This window comes from Rosa rugosa, chromosome 2 (assembly GCF_958449725.1).
Source record: "Rosa rugosa chromosome 2, drRosRugo1.1, whole genome shotgun sequence".
NCBI lineage: Eukaryota > Viridiplantae > Streptophyta > Magnoliopsida > Rosales > Rosaceae > Rosa > Rosa rugosa.
In genome coordinates this window covers 17325150-17343935 of record NC_084821.1, presented here as the reverse complement: position 1 = coordinate 17343935, position 18786 = coordinate 17325150, and the positions used below count along the sequence as shown (strand labels likewise).

The 18786-nt window shown below is 37.8% G+C and overlaps 2 protein-coding genes across 3 annotated transcripts; both read right to left on the bottom strand.

The window, feature by feature from the left end:
- Positions 1 to 291: 291 nt before the first annotated feature.
- On the bottom strand, positions 292 to 12969 carry LOC133727825 (laccase-17-like). Its single transcript, XM_062155225.1, has 5 exons — positions 12856 to 12969; positions 12469 to 12620; positions 2142 to 2229; positions 896 to 1535; positions 292 to 422 (listed from the first exon to the last, which is right to left on the bottom strand). The coding sequence occupies exons 1-5, from the start codon at positions 12967 to 12969 to the stop codon at positions 292 to 294; spliced, it is 1125 nt and encodes a 374-aa protein (XP_062011209.1).
- Positions 4747 to 6873, bottom strand: LOC133727826 (uncharacterized). Of its 2 annotated transcripts, XM_062155227.1 has the most exons (4): positions 6700 to 6873; positions 6554 to 6613; positions 5653 to 5888; positions 4749 to 5581 (listed from the first exon to the last, which is right to left on the bottom strand). In XM_062155227.1, exons 1-4 carry the CDS (start codon positions 6822 to 6824, stop codon positions 5574 to 5576), a joined length of 429 nt encoding a protein of 142 aa, XP_062011211.1. In that variant the 5' UTR covers positions 6825 to 6873; the 3' UTR covers positions 4749 to 5573. The 2 variants fall into 2 exon arrangements, with proteins under 2 accessions (XP_062011210.1, XP_062011211.1); XM_062155226.1 differs by having other exon boundaries at positions 4747 to 5888.
- Positions 12970 to 18786: the final 5817 nt, after the last annotated feature.

Below are 18786 nucleotides of genomic sequence, written 5' to 3'. Positions count from 1 at the left end.
CTCCAGATGCTCATTGTAATTAGAGGTTTAGGCTCAATGTCCTCCCCCTTGTATTCGACAGTTTCATTAATTAAGGCTTGAGGGCAATCGCACCAGCCCCTATTCAAAAAAAGAAATATGAATGTTACAGATAGATAGCGTTGCCTCAAATCGGTTGCATAGACAAAATGAAAGAAAATTGAAGTATATCAATAGTGCCAAAGAATAAATCAATGGGTTACAAAATTCTTGGGGACATGTTTTGATCGGGTACAGAGATTATATATAGAATGAGTAGCTAAACTTCTATCATCAGCATTTAGGAAGATCCAGTGGTGGAGGAAGCAACTTTTGATTGGGAAGCTCTCCATCTAAGACTACCCAAGCCATCTTCAAGCCCCAGCTAGTGTGGATTTCCAAGTGGCAATGCATGAACCAGACACCTATATATTCACACACCATCCTTTAATTTCATACTCATGAAAATCAACATAAATAAAAATGGGTTCCTTGACTCACAAGTAACGACATATGAACAATATGATTCAAAGAGTTTATGCTTGACTATTTTAATAAATTTACTATATTTCCAATAAAAATGGTTAATATGCGCGCGTGATCTTATTATAGTTCTTTGCTAGCTTATATATATACCTGGTGGATAATATATGATCTAGGCTATTACTGATTACATCTCTTATAAAGCTAAGTCACACTGGATCCACCTAATATATCAGAGGACCTCTAGCTGGTTATAAAGATCTCTTCAGTTATTTAAACAAACCCGCCTGATTATCCCCAACTTCTTAATTTTGACACAAACCAAGAAATTAATGCTGATCATGGCCTAGATAGCTTCATATATAAATACATAATGAATTAAAGGAACTTCTCTATCGGTTTATAATGTTTGTACCTGGGTTATCTGCTAGAAACCGAATGGCAACCCACCCACCAGAGGGCACACCCACCGTGTTTCTTTCAACGGGGTCAACCAGATTGAACTTCCTAGGGTCATAATTCTGGTCAAAGTTGCCAAACCCTTGACCAACAACAAAGAAGTTAAATCCATGAAGATGAAGAGGATGGCTTTCAGCACCAAGAATACTAGTGTCTTGCAGCACCAACTCCACACTAGTGTTAAACGGAAGCACCATAAGTTTTGTACCATTGCTCACATTAGTATTGTTTAGCTGGGCCCCTGTGTAATTAAATGGAATTGAAGGGCTGATCGGAAAGTCAGGGGAATAAACTCCCTTTGATTGGCCAGAAAAGTGGGATTGGAGTAAGGCAGTGTTTGGCATAGTAAAAGAAACGTTGTTGATTGAAGCAGCAAACATGGTTCCATTGGGTCCTTGGCAGGTTTGGTTGTTGTGCTGATGCTGGCTACATGGGTTGGTTCCAAGTCCTATTGTGAAGAACAAACGCTTGTTAACTTTCTGCGGGACGTTCGCTGGGAACTCTGGAGTGTTTAAGCTGCGGAGTTTGCTAGCGAACTTTGTTGCAAACGATGTGTCGTTTAGAGCTGGGAGAATTGGTTTGTGGAGCAGAAGTTTGTTCAATGGGAGGATTGAGTGAAGTGTAGTCGTTTCGTACTCTAGAATGGCAGCAACAGTGGAGTTGTCAAAGGTGCCTAGACCAGTCACGTATGGCCTTGCGGTCATGAGAAATGTGGCATTTGGGAAGTTAGGCTTGGTTTTGAGAAGAACGTTTGTGGTTTGTCCCGGGGCAATGAGAATAGTGTTGGTGTCGAAGGGCTTAACGTACATAAACAGCGTCTGTTTCGACTACTTTGAGGGTATGATTTGCAATGCTGAAGAAAAGTTCGTCGTTCAGTGCTGCATTGATCAAGCGCAGAAGGTATGTCTTCCCAGCTTGAACCTTAAGCTTGAATGTATCTGCATAAAGACTCATATATACAAAATGATCAACATTTCTCTTTAAGATCACATACCATTATATTTGAGTATTTTTTTTTATGGAAATTTTGTTAATCTTTTGTCAATTCTATATACTGTTTTTGCTTTCTCCTTGGAGTCTAGTTTTTGTAATCTTTTTCTTTGTTCAATAAATTTGTTCCCAGTTAAAAAAAAAAATTAATCGTTCATCAATTGATGTGATAATGTATCTTTGTAGAATTGGACTCACTATACTTTATCAATTGATGTGATAATGTATCTTTGTATCGGGCATTGAGTAATGTATGCCGGACCATCGGCCCACCCGGTTTGAAGCTGTCGAATCCCATGCCTGTCGATTGAATATATTGACCAGTTAGTCAACATTCTGTTAGATGTCTTAAGAACAAGACATTGTATTAAGCTGGACATAGACATATATATGTTACTGGTATGGAATTCAATTATCAAATTGAGGTTGCAGACTTAATTAAATCATGTTAGTCCACCTCATTAATCTGTTTTGATTTCAAATTCAAATGAGTATAGTTATTAGGATAAATCTGATTAGGACAAGTTTGAAATTGCAGTTGAAATGGCATGACAGTTTCTTGATGGAAGAAACTGCCATGCATGGTTAAACTCTATATAATCAGGTTTTGGTCCCTGCTGATACACGTCCCTTATTCTCATTCATAAACAGTCCCATCCACTTATAAGAGAATTATAAAGGTGTAATCAGGAGAAGATCAAAATGAATGAATCAAGTTCTTCAAGTAAGTATGAGATTTTCCATTTTCAATATTTCTGGAAAACTGGGATTGCTGATGCTGTATCTATCCTAGTTCTATTTTGCACAGAAATATCTGTTTACATGTATTCATTATGAATGTAGATTATGTATATTTCTTTTATAGATCTAACAATTGGTATCAAAGCATGTCTATATTCATGTGAATTACATGTTCTGTGTGTTTTTCAATTTGAATTCTGGGATCACACAATAATCCGCATATAGTTTCAATATATATCGTTTAAATTTGAATGCATACATATATATATAAATCTGAATGTTATGATACAGATTATTAGTATGAATTCATCAATTTACATTAAAATAATTGCTTCAACTAGTTGTTACAAGTATGTATATCACATGTTCTGTGATTTTGATACCGTTGGAAATCTCTTTGAGCTAAATCCAAGTGAGAAGAAATCTCATTGAGGAAGATTCAGGTGAGGTAAAATATCCTCTAGACAAATCTTGGAGAGGTAATATCCCCTTGAGATGGATCCGGGTGAGGAGGAAAATCTCAGACAGATCCCTTTGAGACAGGTCTAATCCTCCTCAATGGAAAAATCTCCAAAATTGGGAAGATCATAAAGACATGAATAAACCTGACAGAATAAGTTTCATTTACTTCATGCTATCAAAGTAGCCTAGTATACAAGAAACTATCTACCTATTCTGTCTACTTCATACAAGATCACATCATAAAACTTAAAATCAAATTGATGTTAATTTCCAAAGAAACATGCATCAAGCATTTGGTTTATGATTGTGCATATGCAGAACTGTGAACATTTAGATATCATTAGAGATGAGTACACCACAAAGGTTGTCAGAATCTTGAAAGTGATTGAGTTTCATTTTTCTGTTTATATGATTTGGCATGGATGAATTTTCAAAACATGAACTTTCATTTCATTTTGGGACTCGAAAATATTCTGGTGTTTGGCAAACTAGAATGTTTACTAAATTTTATTGATATGCAGCCATGCATTTCCCTATGAGTATCAGCCAAATTGAGCTTCTGAATGGCTCTAACTTCAGAAAATGGAGATCGGACATTGAGCTCAACTTGGGAATACTTGACTATGATCATGTGCTCAAGGAGGATCCACCTGAGGAATTGACACCAACTGCAAGCAGGGAGGCCAAAGAGAAGTTTGAAAAATGGCACAAACACAACAAAATGGCTTTGATCATGATCAAGAAAAGTACCTGATAATGTGAGAGGAGGCATTCCAGATTCTGAGTATGCCAAGGAGTTCTTCAACTCCATTGCTGAGAAGTTTAAAATCTCAGATAAGGCTGAGATAAATAATCTCATGAAATCACTCATGAGAATGGAGTTCAATGGGAAAGGCAGTGTTAGAGAATTCATCATGAGAGGTTCTAATGTTGCTGGAAAACTAAGGGGACTGAATATGGCTGTGGAAGATTCATTCCTGGTGTACATGCTGCTAAACAAACTGCCAGATGAGTATGATAATCTGAAATCACTCTACAAGACCCAGAAAGAGCAGTGGACTGTGAATGAATTGATCTCACTCTGTGTTGAGGTTGAAGATGAAGTCAAGAAGAAAGGAAAAGAGATTTCAGTGAACTTAGTCACCAAAATGCAGCACAAGAAAAGGTTTGGAAACAATTGCAACAAAGGCAGCACCTCAAAACTTACAGTTAAGACTGACAACAATAAGGGTAAGTCTTCTAAGCCTGCTATAGTGATGAAATGTTTCTTTTGCAAGAAACCAGAGCATTTTAAGAAAGATTGTGAGGGTTTCAAGGCTTGGCTAACTAAGAAAGGTAATTTTCTGTCAAAACCAGTTTTTAATCTAGAAACTGTTGAAACCAAAAAAAAAAAATATATTATTATCAATTATATCGGTCCAGTTTTAAAGCCCAGCTTACTTGGCTTAGGAGTACTTGGTGAGTAGACTCCCTATCATATGAAGACTTCACGCTGACAAAGCAAATGAAGCGGCAAAAGAAAAAGGGTGATCAGCTATCATACAATTCAAAATTTTGTTATCCAACCAAACTTCAATTATCAATCTTGAAAGATAATGATAGGATGGAAACGTGAAACATGCATGCAGATTACCATTTGAAATTCAAATTGAAATTGACTGGTCAATATATACACATGCTTTGGAGATTAACGGATCAACATGGTTTACAAACACTCAAATTCAAATATGAGTTCAAACCTTATCCGATCAACATCGACTTTGATGTATAAATTAAACAGACCACGACGAGGCAGAAGGGGCTAGAGGGAGGAGAGAAATACAAAAGAGAGAAAACGCAGGAGCAGAGAAAGAAGAGGAAGGGAAGAAGAGAAGAATAATTCGAAGCTAAGAAGAGACCACGAGAAGCTACAAACATAGAGCAGTGGGTATAATTTCTTCTATATGCTGTCAATTATCATTTTCACTCAAGTGTTCTCTTTGTTCTACATTATATGATTACAGAAAGCTAAATAGGTGATCGTGTAAGACTATGAGCACTCCAAACAAGAAGTTGATGGTCTATCCTCTCTCCAAAAGTCCCTCGTTGCTGTCATCCTCACAAATCTCACCAACGGCTTCCGGGCAAGACACAAAGTCGACATCAAGCCCTCATTCATAGCCGTGGTGTCACTCCATGTTGCACTTGCTTTCGATGCCTATACTGCGGTGCATCCTGCGTATAGGTGGCGGAAGCAAGCTTCAAGTTCAAAGGGGTTCACCATATTTGTTTTTGATGCCTGTATCGCGGTGTGTCCTGCATATGGGTGGCAAAAATGAGTATGTCAAGTGAACGCCTGGGGGTTACCAGTTCACACCGAGTACGGTTCTGCAAAGTTCCTGAGTTCACAACAGTAGGGAAGCTGCTCCAAGATGATCCCCGTGCAGAGTTTCAGCCCCAAGTTATCCACCTGCATCAAAGTCATCATCAAAATGCTGCCTTGAAAGTGAAGTGGCCATCTCTCTATAAAAGGGTGCCTACCTCCAGCCACAAGCCTGCAAAGCGCTCGGTTCGGCTCACCCTCGATCACTAAACTGCAGCCACAAAATACAAGAGAGATGGGAGTCGTCTGGTTCCTGTTACTTGGCACAAGATAGTGGCAGCAATGTTTATTAACTCCTAGAAAAGATGTGGTCAAGCTGCAACGTCTTCCTTCAAAATTATGTTTGCTGCAATGGTTTGAACACCGCCTGCAATGCTTTTCTTCAAAATTGTGTCTGCAAGATGGAAAAGCAATCTCATGATCAGCAAGAAAGGAAAATGAAGTCCTTGCTTTTGGTTTCATGGTCACGGCTACGCAAAAAGAAAAATGGAAGCTTAATTCCACTTATTTGCAGCAGAGCAGAAGCTTCAGAATATGCATAATTGAGGCAGCTAGGCTGCAAGTCTCTTTGAGAACAAGCCAAAAATAAAAGATCAAGAAGCATGCGGCAATTGCATCTAATTAAAGAAGCAGAGGTCACTTCTCAAGGAGCCACGAGGCTTGGCGGTGGAGATATGTCTAAAATATGCAGATAGCTTCACACATATGTTTGTCAAAGTCAAATATAATTGAACACATTTGCTGCAAGTCAAAGCAACATAAATAATGATTTGTTAAATGTACTGCAAGCTTGAGACAACACAAGTTTAATTAAGCTTTCCACCTTAAGCATAAGGCGGTGCCATGATTTGACAAGCAAGAAGACAAAAATAGTGATTAACTAGCAGCCATGCCATAGTGATAAAGTTCTTTCCTTTGCTTGACGGTGGAAAATTGACCGGTACACATGGAAGCAAAGTCTCAAAGCATGATTTTCAAAATATAGTGTGCTGTCATCAAATCATGAGTCGGTGGTTCATTTAATTAAAGCATGAATCAGAGTATGGTTAAATGCCTCACCCATTCTGGGCTCGACACCAAGAGCTCTGACACTGCGAACAGAGAAAGAAATCGAGGCTGCTGTTGAGAAGAAACAAGAAACATTGATTAGCATGAATACTTCGAACTATGGGGTAAAAAAAAAAAAGAAGAAAGTAAATTGGTACCCGATTTGGTGCGCAGGTAGAGAGAATGGAGAATCTAAAGACTGGAGCCCAGTAGCCAACCCATTTATATGGACTTCAGCGATTTGACTCCCTCTCCAGATCGATTTAAAATAGTTAATCCTCATCTTGAAATTGATCTCTATCTTATGATTACGCCAAAGAGGTCCCCCAGAGGATCTGAAGCTTATCAAATGGAGATGACGTCTTTTTTTGGGATCAGAACCTTGAAGACGTGTCAGAACCTTGAAGACGTGAGCTGGGCTTAATGGGGCTGTATTAATGGGTGTCCAAATCAGTGTATGCATCGGCAAGTTTTTGGGCTCTACCGAATCATTTGTTTACAAGTTTGGAAGCTCTACAAGGCCCACTTCAAGAAATTCGGGCCCGGCTGAATTATTCATCGACGAGTAAACAAAAGGCGACACAAAGCCCATTTCAAATTCCAGGGCCCATTATGAAGCTCGACACATTCGGGTGCCCAATTAAAATTAGTGCTCACCAAAATGTGCTTTCTCGACGGGTTCAAAATACATACGTGTTGGTACAAAACCGAAAATCTCAAATAACGAACTACAGTGGTTTGATCCCTTCAAAGGGTATGTAGGCAGTCTAGCGACCCACTAGATGCAACCGCAACTCCAAACAGAATCCCTGACTCCACCAGTCAAATTCAACCAGTCCCAAATGAATCATTAACACCAGTCAAATTCTCCCAACACCAGAAAAATCAAATTCATGCCCAAATCACACAAATAAAGTCCAAACCAAATTCAAGGGCTTTAAACACTTTCCCAAACACAAATCCAAAATAAATGGGTCATCTACCCATTTAAATCTCAAATGCCGGAACTACATGTGGTTTGATCCCGCAAAGGGTATGTAGGCAATCTAGAAACAAACTAATCTAGATACAACCGCGTCCTAAACACAAAATCGAATCCCTGGTCCACTTAAACCAAATTCGTCCCAAACACTACTCTAATTCCAAAATCAAAGCCCTCCAATGAGTCATTCACTCATTGGAACTCTTGAACTACGAGTGGCTTGATCCCTCTCCAAGGGTACGTAGGCAACCCATTCAAATGTCCGGGTGCAGCCGCAAAAACAAACAAACACACATCCCATCAATTGGTTTCTTCATAAATGGAATCAAAGGGTATTTCCCTGTAACAAGGGATTATAATTAAGAGACACATTCTGTCTTGAATGGGTCGAACCCGAAATAATAAAAACTCTATTCACTAAATGAATACGAGTGAAATTATGTTGGGTGACATTTTCGCTCACTGTGTGCAATTTTCTCTCAACAGAAACAAATGATTTTCTGCATGACAATTCATGGTGGTTTGACACTGGCTCACCTATACATATTGTCAATTCATTGCAGGGATTATCAAGAATAACAATCCCAAACAGGAATGAGACAAAGGTGTGCACTGCAAGTGGCCAAAAAGTAGCTGTAAAAGCTGTAGGAATTGTCAAGCTTGTGTTTAGGAACAATTATGTACTAGAATTGAACAATGTTTATTGTATCCCTAGTATAAGTAGGAATCTTATTTCTGGTTCTCAGTTTGTGTCAAACAATGGTTTCAAGTTCTCTAGTGACAATAAAGTTATGCTATTATATCATGATTCAGTATGTTTTGGCCAAGCTAAAATCATAGATGGTTATTGGTTTGTGGATTGTGTTAATGCATCTGTTTCAAATCAAAATCAGGAAATTTTCATGTTGAACAAAAGTCCTGTTGTCAAAAGAAAATTTGATCATAATTCTTCATCTTATTTATGGCATAAAAGACTTGGCCATATTTCTAAGGAAAGAATGAAGAATCTGATTAAACAAGGAATTTTACCACCTTTGAACTTTGAAGATTTTGAAACCTGCATTGATTGTTTGAAGGGAAAAATGACTAACTCTAGAAGGACATGTTCAAAAAGATGTGAAAATTTGCTTGACTTAGTGCATACTGATGTTTGTGGCCCTTTTCCAGTAAATACCATATGTGGGAATTGTTATTTCATTACCTTCATTGATGATTTTTCAAGATATTGCTATATTTATTTCTGAAAAATCACAAGCCTTGGATACCTTCAAAATCTTTAAAACTGAAGTTGAAAGACAAACTGGAAGACTTATAAAGGTTGTTAGATCTGATAGAGGAGGTGAGTATTTTGGAAAATATTCAGAAAAAGGCCAGCACAAAGGTCCATTTGCATTGTATTTGCAAGAATGTGGCATCGTTGCACAATACACCACTCCATACACTCCACAACAAAATGGGGTTTCAGAAAGAAGAAACAGGACCTTGATCAACATGGTTAGGAGTATGATTTTGAGATCAGGTTTGCCAAAATTTGTGTGGGGAGAAGCATTGAAGACTGCTAACTACATTTGTAACAGAACTCCAAGTAAAGCAGTTTCTAAAACACCTTTTGAGTTGTGGTGTGGCTACAAACCAAGCTTAAATCATTTCCATGTGTGGGGATGTAAGGCAGAGGCAAGAGTGCATAGTGTTGAAGATGGGAAACTTGATTCTCAAACCTTGAGTTCTTATTTTATTTGTTACTGTGACAAATCCAAAGGCTACAGATTTTATTGTCCAAGAAGAGGGACTAGGATTTTTGAATGTCACAGAGCTATTTTCTTTGATGAGTTGATTGATCAACAAGAAAGTGTGGATGATGACATGGATACAACAAGTTCAGTGCATGGCAGATTTGAAGATTGGTTCATATATCCTACTTACTGTGATGATGTTGAAAGCAATAATACTCTTCAAACGGAATTACTTCCATTGCAACAAATACAAAATGATCAAGTCAACATTGTGGGAGAAGTCCAAGGTGAAAATGCAGAAGTTGCTCAAGTAAATGCAGAACCTGAAATTGTAGAACCAGTAGTTCTGAGAAGATCAGGGAGAGAAAGAAGGTCAGCAATCCCTGATGACTATCATGTTTATCAAATAGATGCAGAACCTGACATAGGAGCAGAAGATGATCCCACATCAGTTAAGCAGGCAATGCAGTCTGTAAACAGTGTCAAATGGAGAGAAGCCATGGAGGATGAATTGCAAAGCATGTCAAAGAATGAAGTATGGTCTTTGGTGGATAAATTTGATACATGTAAACCTATAGGCTGCAAATGGGTTTTCAAGACCAAAAGAGATGCAGATGGGAAAGTTGAAAGGTTCAAGGCTAGACTGGTTGCTAAAGGTTACAATCAGAAAGAGGGAGTTGACTACAATGAAACCTTCTCACCAGTTTCCACAAAAGATGCATTCAGAGTGCTTATGGCCTTGGTAGCACATTTCAACTTGGAGCTGCACCAAATGGATGTAAAGACAACATTCTTGAATGGAGATTTGAGTGAGGAAATCTATATGTTGCAGCCAGAAGGTTTTGTGGAAGATGAAAACAAAATTTGCAAGCTCAAAAAGTCAATCTATGGACTCAAGCAAGCCTCAAGGCAGTGGTATCTGAAATTTGACAAGGTAATTGCTAATTTTGGTTTCCTGGAAAACAAGCTTGATGAATGTGTTTACATGAAGACCAGTGGGAGCAATTTTGTCTTTCTGATATTGTATGTGGATGATATTCTGCTAGCCAGTAGCAATGTGTGTTTGTTAAAAGAGACAAAAGCTTTTCTTTCAAAGCAGTTTGATATGAAAGACATGGGGGAGACACATTATGTACTTGGAATTGAAATTACAAGGGACAGAAAGCAAGGTGCATTGGGACTGTCCCAAAAGAACTACATAGATAAAGTGCTCCAAAGATTTGGGATGCAGGATTGCAGGCAAGGAGAAGCACCTATATCTAAAGGAGACAGATTGCACAAAGGGCAATGTCCAAGCAATATTCTGCAGAAAAGGAGTATGGAAAATGTACCATATGCAAGCCTAGTTGGAAGTTTAATGTATGCTCAAGTATGTACAAGACCTGACATATCTTTTGCCATAAACATGCTGTCAAGGTACCAAGCAAATCCAGGATATGAGCATTGGGTTGCAGGTAAGAAGGTTTTAAGGTATTTGAAGAAAACCAGAGATCATATGCTAGTTTACAAGAAAATTGAAGATGAAGATTTTGAGATAAAAGCATATACAGATGCTTCATACAAGTCTGATATGGATGAATTAAAATCCACTTCAGGCTATGTTTTTGTTTTGGCTGGAGGTGCAATTTCATGGAAAACTGCCAAGCAAAGTTTGACAGCAACTTCAACATTCCAAGCAGAATATATAGCTATTTTTGAAGCAACTGGTCATGCACTGTGGTTAAGGAATTTTGTATCTCAATTGAAACTAGTGGAGTCTATTGAGAGACCTATGATCATCTATTGTGACAATGCATCTGCAGTGTTCTTCTCAAAGAACAATAAAAGGTCGTCTGGATCTAAGCACATAGATGTGAAGTATTTTGCTGTTAGAGAAAGTGTGAGAGATGATGAAATAGAAGTGGTCAAAATTGGAACAAAGGATCAACTAGCAGATCCTTTGACAAAGGCATTACCTGTGTCTGTTTTCATTGAGCACATCAAAACTATGGGAGTTTTGGGAAGTTTGGATGCTGATGTGAACTGATCACATTGTACTTGATACCATGTGTTCTGGTTTTATTCATTGAGAGTGAGTAAAACATTGTAGTTCATTTACATTAATGTATTTAATGTATTATTTGCTGCAAAATAAAGTTGTACAATTATAGATGCTGTTAATGTAATGGCATATTTGCAGACAAATGTTTTAGTATGAAATTAATTCAGTCTTCAATGTATATTGAAATTTTGGTAGGACTATATATATATATGCTTAACTGCAGATGATTGCTCAAGTTTAAGCATATATTCACTACTGTACTTTGAGGTAATTCATGTGGTTTTTACTTGCTGCAGTGTGGCTTTGGAAAGCTGGTGATTTACTAACTCACCAAGACATTCTTAGGTTCATTACAGTTTAAGTATAACTGACAGAATTTTGAGAACAGATTTGTGATGTGAATTGGATTCAAGTGCACACTCTAGGATGCTATGTCATATATGTATATCTAAGTCTTAAACAATGTCTAGTTCAGTAGGAGATTGTTAGATGTCTTAAGAACAAGACATTGTATTAAGCTGGACATAGACATATATATGTTACTGGTATGGAATTCAATTATCAAATTGAGGTTGCAGACTTAATTAAATCATGTTAGTCCACCTCATTAATCTGTTTTGATTTCAAATTCAAATGAGTATAGTTATTAGGATAAATCTGATTAGGACAAGTTTGAAATTGCAGTTGAAATGGCATGACAGTTTCTTGATGGAAGAAACTGCCATGCATGGTTAAACTCTATATAATCAGGTTTTGGTCCCTGCTGATACACGTCCCTTATTCTCATTCATAAACAGTCCCATCCACTTATAAGAGAATTATAAAGGTGTAATCAGGAGAAGATCAAAATGAATGAATCAAGTTCTTCAAGTAAGTATGAGATTTTCCATTTTCAATATTTCTGGAAAACTGGGATTGCTGATGCTGTATCTATCCTAGTTCTATTTTGCACAGAAATATCTGTTTACATGTATTCATTATGAATGTAGATTATGTATATTTCTTTTATAGATCTAACACATTCGCTCTGTTAAATGCATATATAGCATGACTTGTATAATTTAACGAAAAACACTATACATATATTCTTAGATAAGGTATATGGAGGGTGTGGTTATGAAACTTGACATAAGAATTTTTTTAAATAATAATATAGATTGTCATTCATTACCAATGGATGGAGATATTGCTTTGAACATGGTTAACCACTTTAATGAGGAGGTGATCACCCTCCCTAGCAACAATTCGAGGCCCAGGAAATTGTCCGTTTACGGTTACAATGCTCTTGGTGTGGCACAGCCTTGTCACATTTTGCAGTTGGATCTATAAAGTCATTTCACAATGTTAAGAAAGAAGACTAATGAACTAAGGGAAAAAAAGTGCATATGAAAAGTAAATTTCACATTCATAACAAGAATTGGCTCCATCTGATGATGATTTTAATAGCCAATTTTGCTACACATAGCTAGGTAATTAAGACTGTCTCTTGAAGCAAATTAACTGTTTAACATAGATAAAGCATATATGAATGCAAGTTTGTGACGTGCAATACACATACATCAAATTTGTAGTGCCTTGTTATGCTTGCAAGAGTTTGCTGATGAGGAATGAGACCCAATGTGATGAAAAAGAGAACAAAGTGCCTAACAAGTGAAAGAAGAGCAACACCCATTTTACTTCTCTATTTTTTCGTTCTTCTTGCAGAGAAGTGAGCTGTGATGCTGCTCCAATTAAGTGTGTGTTGAAATGGAGGATTTGGCTTATATATGTTTATATAGAGGTGAGGAAAGAGTTTAGTCGATTAGATACAAGTTTGAAGTAGCTTATAGAGGAGAAACATAGCAGCTAAGAAGATAGAGCAATATGTTCAATAAGCTAGCTATTTTATTAATCAGGAAGGATGCAGTTGTTTGAACAAATTTGGAGTGGTGTCGAAGACAATCATTCTATTGACCACCCAGCCTTTCCTTACAAATCATGAGAAAAGGGAAAATCCGCAAAAATGGATACTCAACTATTTCCATGCTGTCAAGGACATAATTATGTGAAGCGTTATCAGGACCATGGCTTGTCCCTGTCAGCACTGTTGGTGCAACAAGCCGTACTTTGAAATTTCACCAAATTTCAATTCTCATTGTAAAGGTTGTAAGGAATTATATTTTTTTTTGGAGCGAAGTTGACATGTTAGATTATTCAGTTGCGTTTGTTCTAATTAGTTTCACTGATACTATTCATTAGACACTTTATACAAATTTACTAAAGTGGGCTTGATTAGGTTCACTTGCACCTTTAGATCCACCGATAACTACAATCAATATATGGCACTCTCGAATTCCCTGATATTTACATGATGGGTTGTTGATGTATATATTGCACGTTCTCTAACGCCTTATACCATATGTATGAATCACGTAACAGTTATACGTTAGTACGTTCTACTATATATGATCAACTAATAACTAGTATGTTAATAGTGTCTAGATCGAACTTCATTCAATCCGCCTTCTCAAAAATAAAAGTTAAATAACAAAAAATATATAAACAAGATAGGAGATATCTAAACACTGAGTGAGGCTACTAGGGTTTTACTTTTCAAGTACCGAAATGCACCTTTCTCAGCCGTTAAACTTGTTAGTGGTGACAAATTAAGCGAATTAATTAGGAGTTGCTTTCAAGATGTGGTAATTCTCAATCAAGTTTGTCTGGTATGTTCTAGCGTTGATGCAATAATCGTAAGAATGAAACTAATGAGATTGATCTTGTAGCTGCACCTGCTAATCTTATTTAACAATCTCCCCCATAGAGATGTCAGATGTCTGTCAACTTCAATTTTCAGGAATATAATATACCTAAAGCTTTCCTTGTGGAGGGTGGAGAGGGGAGACTATGAAGTGTTAAATACTGTTTAGTACCATGTGGTTTGAGTCCAACATCGATTCAGTCCCTCGACTTTCAATTTCATCAAAAACATCCCTACATTATCAAAATCTCATCTAACAGGTCCTTCCGACAACAATTCGTCAATTAAAGCCGTTAACTCGCTGACGAGGCATGCCATGTCAGATCATGTGGGCCCCACCTGTCAGGCAAAATTCTAAAATTGCCCCTGCCTTCTCCCAGCTCCAGAAGAACTCGGCATCTTCTCTCTGTATGTGCTTTCAACTTTTCCCATATCTCAGCCTTACTAAATCAACTAAAACTAACATCTCTCTACACAGTTTAAGCACATTTTATCAAACACACACCATACTTGCTTAACCATCATACACCACACAAGAGCGAAAATCGAATCGTGTAACCCCGAGTCCTAAAGCACATTACAGCTACTAAGAAACAAAACCTATTACACTAAAATCCTCCAAATCCGCTCTACCCACAACAACCCTCCAAATCCACTCTACCCACAATAACCAAGCCAAATTTCACAAACCCAACAATTCAAAACATAAAACCATCGAAAATGAGACCCACCATCGGAGCATTTGTTCTTAGCGAGCGAGGCGGTGGAAGCGGTGGCGGCACAGTGATCGAGCTGAGACTTTCTGGCGGAAGTGGAGGGCACAGAGAGCCTCTCTTTGTCTTTACTATTGGCCAAAGCTCTGGATGTGGATGGGGATGACTTCTCTAGGTGCTTGTCCAGCATCGTTGATGCGCCTGCAGTCCAGTAGCTCACCGACGAGCTCATTTTTCGACGACCCACCTCTGCGTTCCCAATACATGGTCTAGAATTTGAACCACCCTTTCGATTCTGGACTCTGGGGTTTGGGAAAATAAGGAGGGTAATCAAGCTATGTACATGGGGTGGTGGTGGATTTGATTCAAAGGGTTGGTTTTGGAAGAAAGGAAGGTGAGGGGGAGGTGGAATTAGGGTTGTGGGGATCGGAGAGACAGAGAGAAGATGCAGAGTTTCGAGCCAAAAGTCGAGTTCTTCTAGAGCTGGGAGAGAGGCAGGGGCAATTTTGGAATTTCGCCTGACAGGTGAGGCCCACATGATCTGACATGGCATGCCTCGTCAGCGAGTTAACTGATTTAATTGACGGATTGTTGACGGAAGGACCTATTAGATGAGATTTTGATAATGTAGGGGTGTTTTTGATGAAATTGAAAGTCGAGGGACTGAATCGATGTTGGACTCAAACCACAGGGTACTAAACAGTATTTAGCCCTCATCAATATATGAAGCCAGAAATGAAAGTTAATTCCGAGTAATTGCAGAGTTCGGTGGTTTTTTCAAATTGAATAGCCTACACTACAAAAAAGAATTACATTGGCTTCGGAAGTTTGCGTCGGCACACTTTGCCGTCGCCAAAGACTGGCATTTCGCTTCGGCAAAGCTACACCGTCGCACGTCTTACGACCGAGTAGATATGCCGTCGCATGGGGGTAGCTAAAGATTAGAACTTGACTTCGGCAAAGATCAGCTGTCGCAAGGTATGAAAAGTTTGCCACTGCAACATACATGTCGTCGCGTAAGAACTTAAGAAGGCTATGATGCTACGGGATTCTTTTAAGAAAATCTAATTTCGAATCGAAAAAGCCTCATTTTCTTCAACCCTCCTCCTCTCCCACAACCCTCTATATCCTTTTCTCCGTTCTTGTTCCAACTCACCAAATTGAGCTTCGAAGAACTTGGTTGCCATTGGGTTGATCTGGATCCAGATCCAGGTGATGGATTTCCTGCAAGTATACAGGGTGGATGTAGTATAGTAATGGAAGAAAAGGGGTTATCGTTCCCACGGGGATATTAAGTCAATTCACAATATGAAAACCTACGTTAATTAAACGAAAAACACACAAAACAATAAGCACAAATCGACTAAAACACACACAATGACTCAAACTAAGACTTATGATTTTCACGGTTTTGAAAGAGTTTATGATAATGGGAAAATAACTTGAAAATAAAAACTTAAAAAGTGAATCTAAATAAATTGAAAAGAGTTTATAAAAAGTAAGAATATGATGATGATGAGCCTAGGGTGTCGGAATCAACCACAAGCAATCTTATCTACGTTTTGAACCAACCAATGGATTCTTTCGTTTCTCCAGATGATAATTCCCGTATCTAAGTCCTTCTCAGGTACTCTAGACCATAGTTTTCCTTAAGTGCATGATTCTCTCCCTCTCGGGTAAAGGTCGTATATCCTAACTATGCAGTTTATCCTTCTCAGGTATAAATTTAACATGCAGGATTCATTACGTTTTAGAAAACAAGGAAATCAAGCAAATCATTATTCTTTCTCAAGTAATAATGTAATTTACAATTCTTAATCACATGAAGCTAATATGAATTATATTGCAGCTATGCCTCAAATTCATCTTTTGATAACTAGATGCAAAGCCCTAAAGGTCGCGAATCAATAGAACTTTAACATATGCAACAATTCAAGCAGAGATTAAGAATTCATCTGAAAAGAAACTAATAATCCATCAATTGAATATCAAAACATGTGAACAATCATGCTAGGGCCTCATCCTAGCCCTAGGAAAGAGGTTTAGCTACTCATGTTCAAAGAAAACATAATAGAAAATCTTAAAAACATAAAAGAACTTGTTGAATGGAGATGGAAGGTGAACACGTGATGGCAGCAGCTTTCTTTGATGAAAATCTGATATTGAATGGTCCCTCTCTATCTTGACACATTCTCCTTTTATAAGGTGCAACTTTTCCTTCTTGCTTTAGGCCTCTGGAACTCCTTAATAACTTAGCACAAAAGAAAGGTGATGTGGCACCCTAAAATTCCAAGGAAACATATGTTTGGGCTCTCAAACGGTCCATAATGCTATGTTAATTTTTCCAGAATTTTGCTAAGTCATTCAGGCCTTGAAAACTCGAGCCCTTGGAAACACATCACAGATTCGCGTATTGACTGAACTGCCTGTACTTAAACGGCCATATCTCTCTCTAGGAATATCGAAATCACGAACCGTAAAATTCTCCAGAAACTAGACATTCAGGGATTTCCGTGAATATAAGGCTTGTCTTCTGGTTGTCTCTGGATCAGTACAGTTTAATCCTCAAAGTTAGCCATTCTGCAGAAGCTGCTTCAGTTTTTAGGATTGCAAAGCACCTTCTATCCTTTTCCTCTCGTTTTCCTTCTTTTTCTCATCCTTGCTCTTCATACCTATAAACACACTAAACTAAGTAAATGAACCATAAACAAGGAGAACTAAACATAAATATCAAGATTAAGAGGCATAACAAAATAGGAAAATATGAGCACATCAAATACCCCCAAACTTAGTCTTTGCTAGTCCTCAAGCAAAACAAGAATAGAAAATAATAACTTATTAGAACAAACACACAAGAATAAAGAAAAGTTCCTAAACCTTCCAATCACCTCAGAGAATCAATCTCAAAATTATAGCATCCAAATAACAACAATTATCAAAACAGGTCCATAAAACTTTCAATCGAGTGCTAATAAATTCCGATAACAACCATGCTTGTGTAGACAGCCATAAATCAATACAAATTTCCACAACCCAAATAGACACATGAAAATCAGCTTCAACTCCAAATCTCACCAAGAATTTCACTCAGAATAAAGCGCTCAGATTTTCTGGGTAATTCTACTCACTCATGTTTATGTGAGACGAAGGATATAAAAGCAAAATAGCTCACATAAATATTAAGATGGAAAGGCTTTTTCTGGAAAATAAAAATAAAGAATGATCTCATGCAAGAATATCTTTCACCTGAATTATAGAATTGCCCCATAGGCTCACCTCTTTGACTCATCTCCACAAATTGCCTCACACTTTTCCTATGATCATAAAGGTCTTTGTTCCGGTTGTAATGGGGCTAAGGGTTTTGGCTAAAAGAATTGAAAGATAAAGGAATTCAAAGGTTCTAAGAAATCAATAGAGCAAAAATAAGTCGATGCTCAAGATTGCTGAATTCTCATAGGTGTCACACTTTCACTTCTCAAATAACGAACATGGAAGGCCTAATTTCATTGTGTTGGACCTTGGCTTCAATCTAACCTCCTTATACTCCAAAAGTCTTCATGAAAACTTCAAGACATAGCTCTAACGTTTGTGATTCTCAATACTTTAGTCTTCTGAATTTTCTGTAATTTTTTTTTTTCACACCATTGAACAAGGGAAAAAATCATGAATAGTACCCGAAGTAAGGGCCACTACGAATTTCAGTACACAAATTTCCAAAACATAAACTTTGGTACATCAAATATTAAGCCCGACCCAATATACGTACACGACGTCAATGACTCCGTCAGTCCACATGCCATTACACACATAATGAAGGGCAAAATTAGTTTTTCATTTGTCAACGTGTTTCCTCTCTCTTCTCTTCCGGACCACATCAACAGCCCCATCCTCTACCACTTCGTCGATGGCCCCGAGAGTGTGAAAAATCCAATTGGATTGGAAAGCATAAATTTCCAAACACAAAGTTTCCAAAACAAGAACACTGTGAATTAAGAAGAAGAAGAAGACTGGGAGGACCTGATCGGCGTTGGGAGAA

Excerpts from the sequence above, each read along its gene's own strand:
- LOC133727825 (XM_062155225.1), bottom strand. The coding sequence starts at position 12,969 with ATGGGTGTTGCTCTTCTTTCACTTGTTAGGCACTTTGTTCTCTTTTTC. Across the intron at positions 1,536-2,141 it reads AAAGATACATTATCACATCA|AAACTTCTGCTCCACAAACC; the intron begins ATTGATAAAGTA and ends CTCCCATTGAAC. Across the intron at positions 423-895 it reads GTTTCTAGCAGATAACCCAG|GTGTCTGGTTCATGCATTGC; the intron begins GTACAAACATTA and ends GTGAATATATAG.
- LOC133727826 (XM_062155226.1), bottom strand. The coding sequence starts at position 6,824 with ATGAGGATTAACTATTTTAAATCGATCTGGAGAGGGAGTCAAATCGCT. Across the intron at positions 6,614-6,699 it reads CTACCTGCGCACCAAATCGG|CAGCCTCGATTTCTTTCTCT; the intron begins GTACCAATTTAC and ends TCTTCTCAACAG. Across the intron at positions 5,889-6,553 it reads TGGTGTCGAGCCCAGAATGG|ACACAATTTTGAAGAAAAGC; the intron begins GTGAGGCATTTA and ends TCCATCTTGCAG.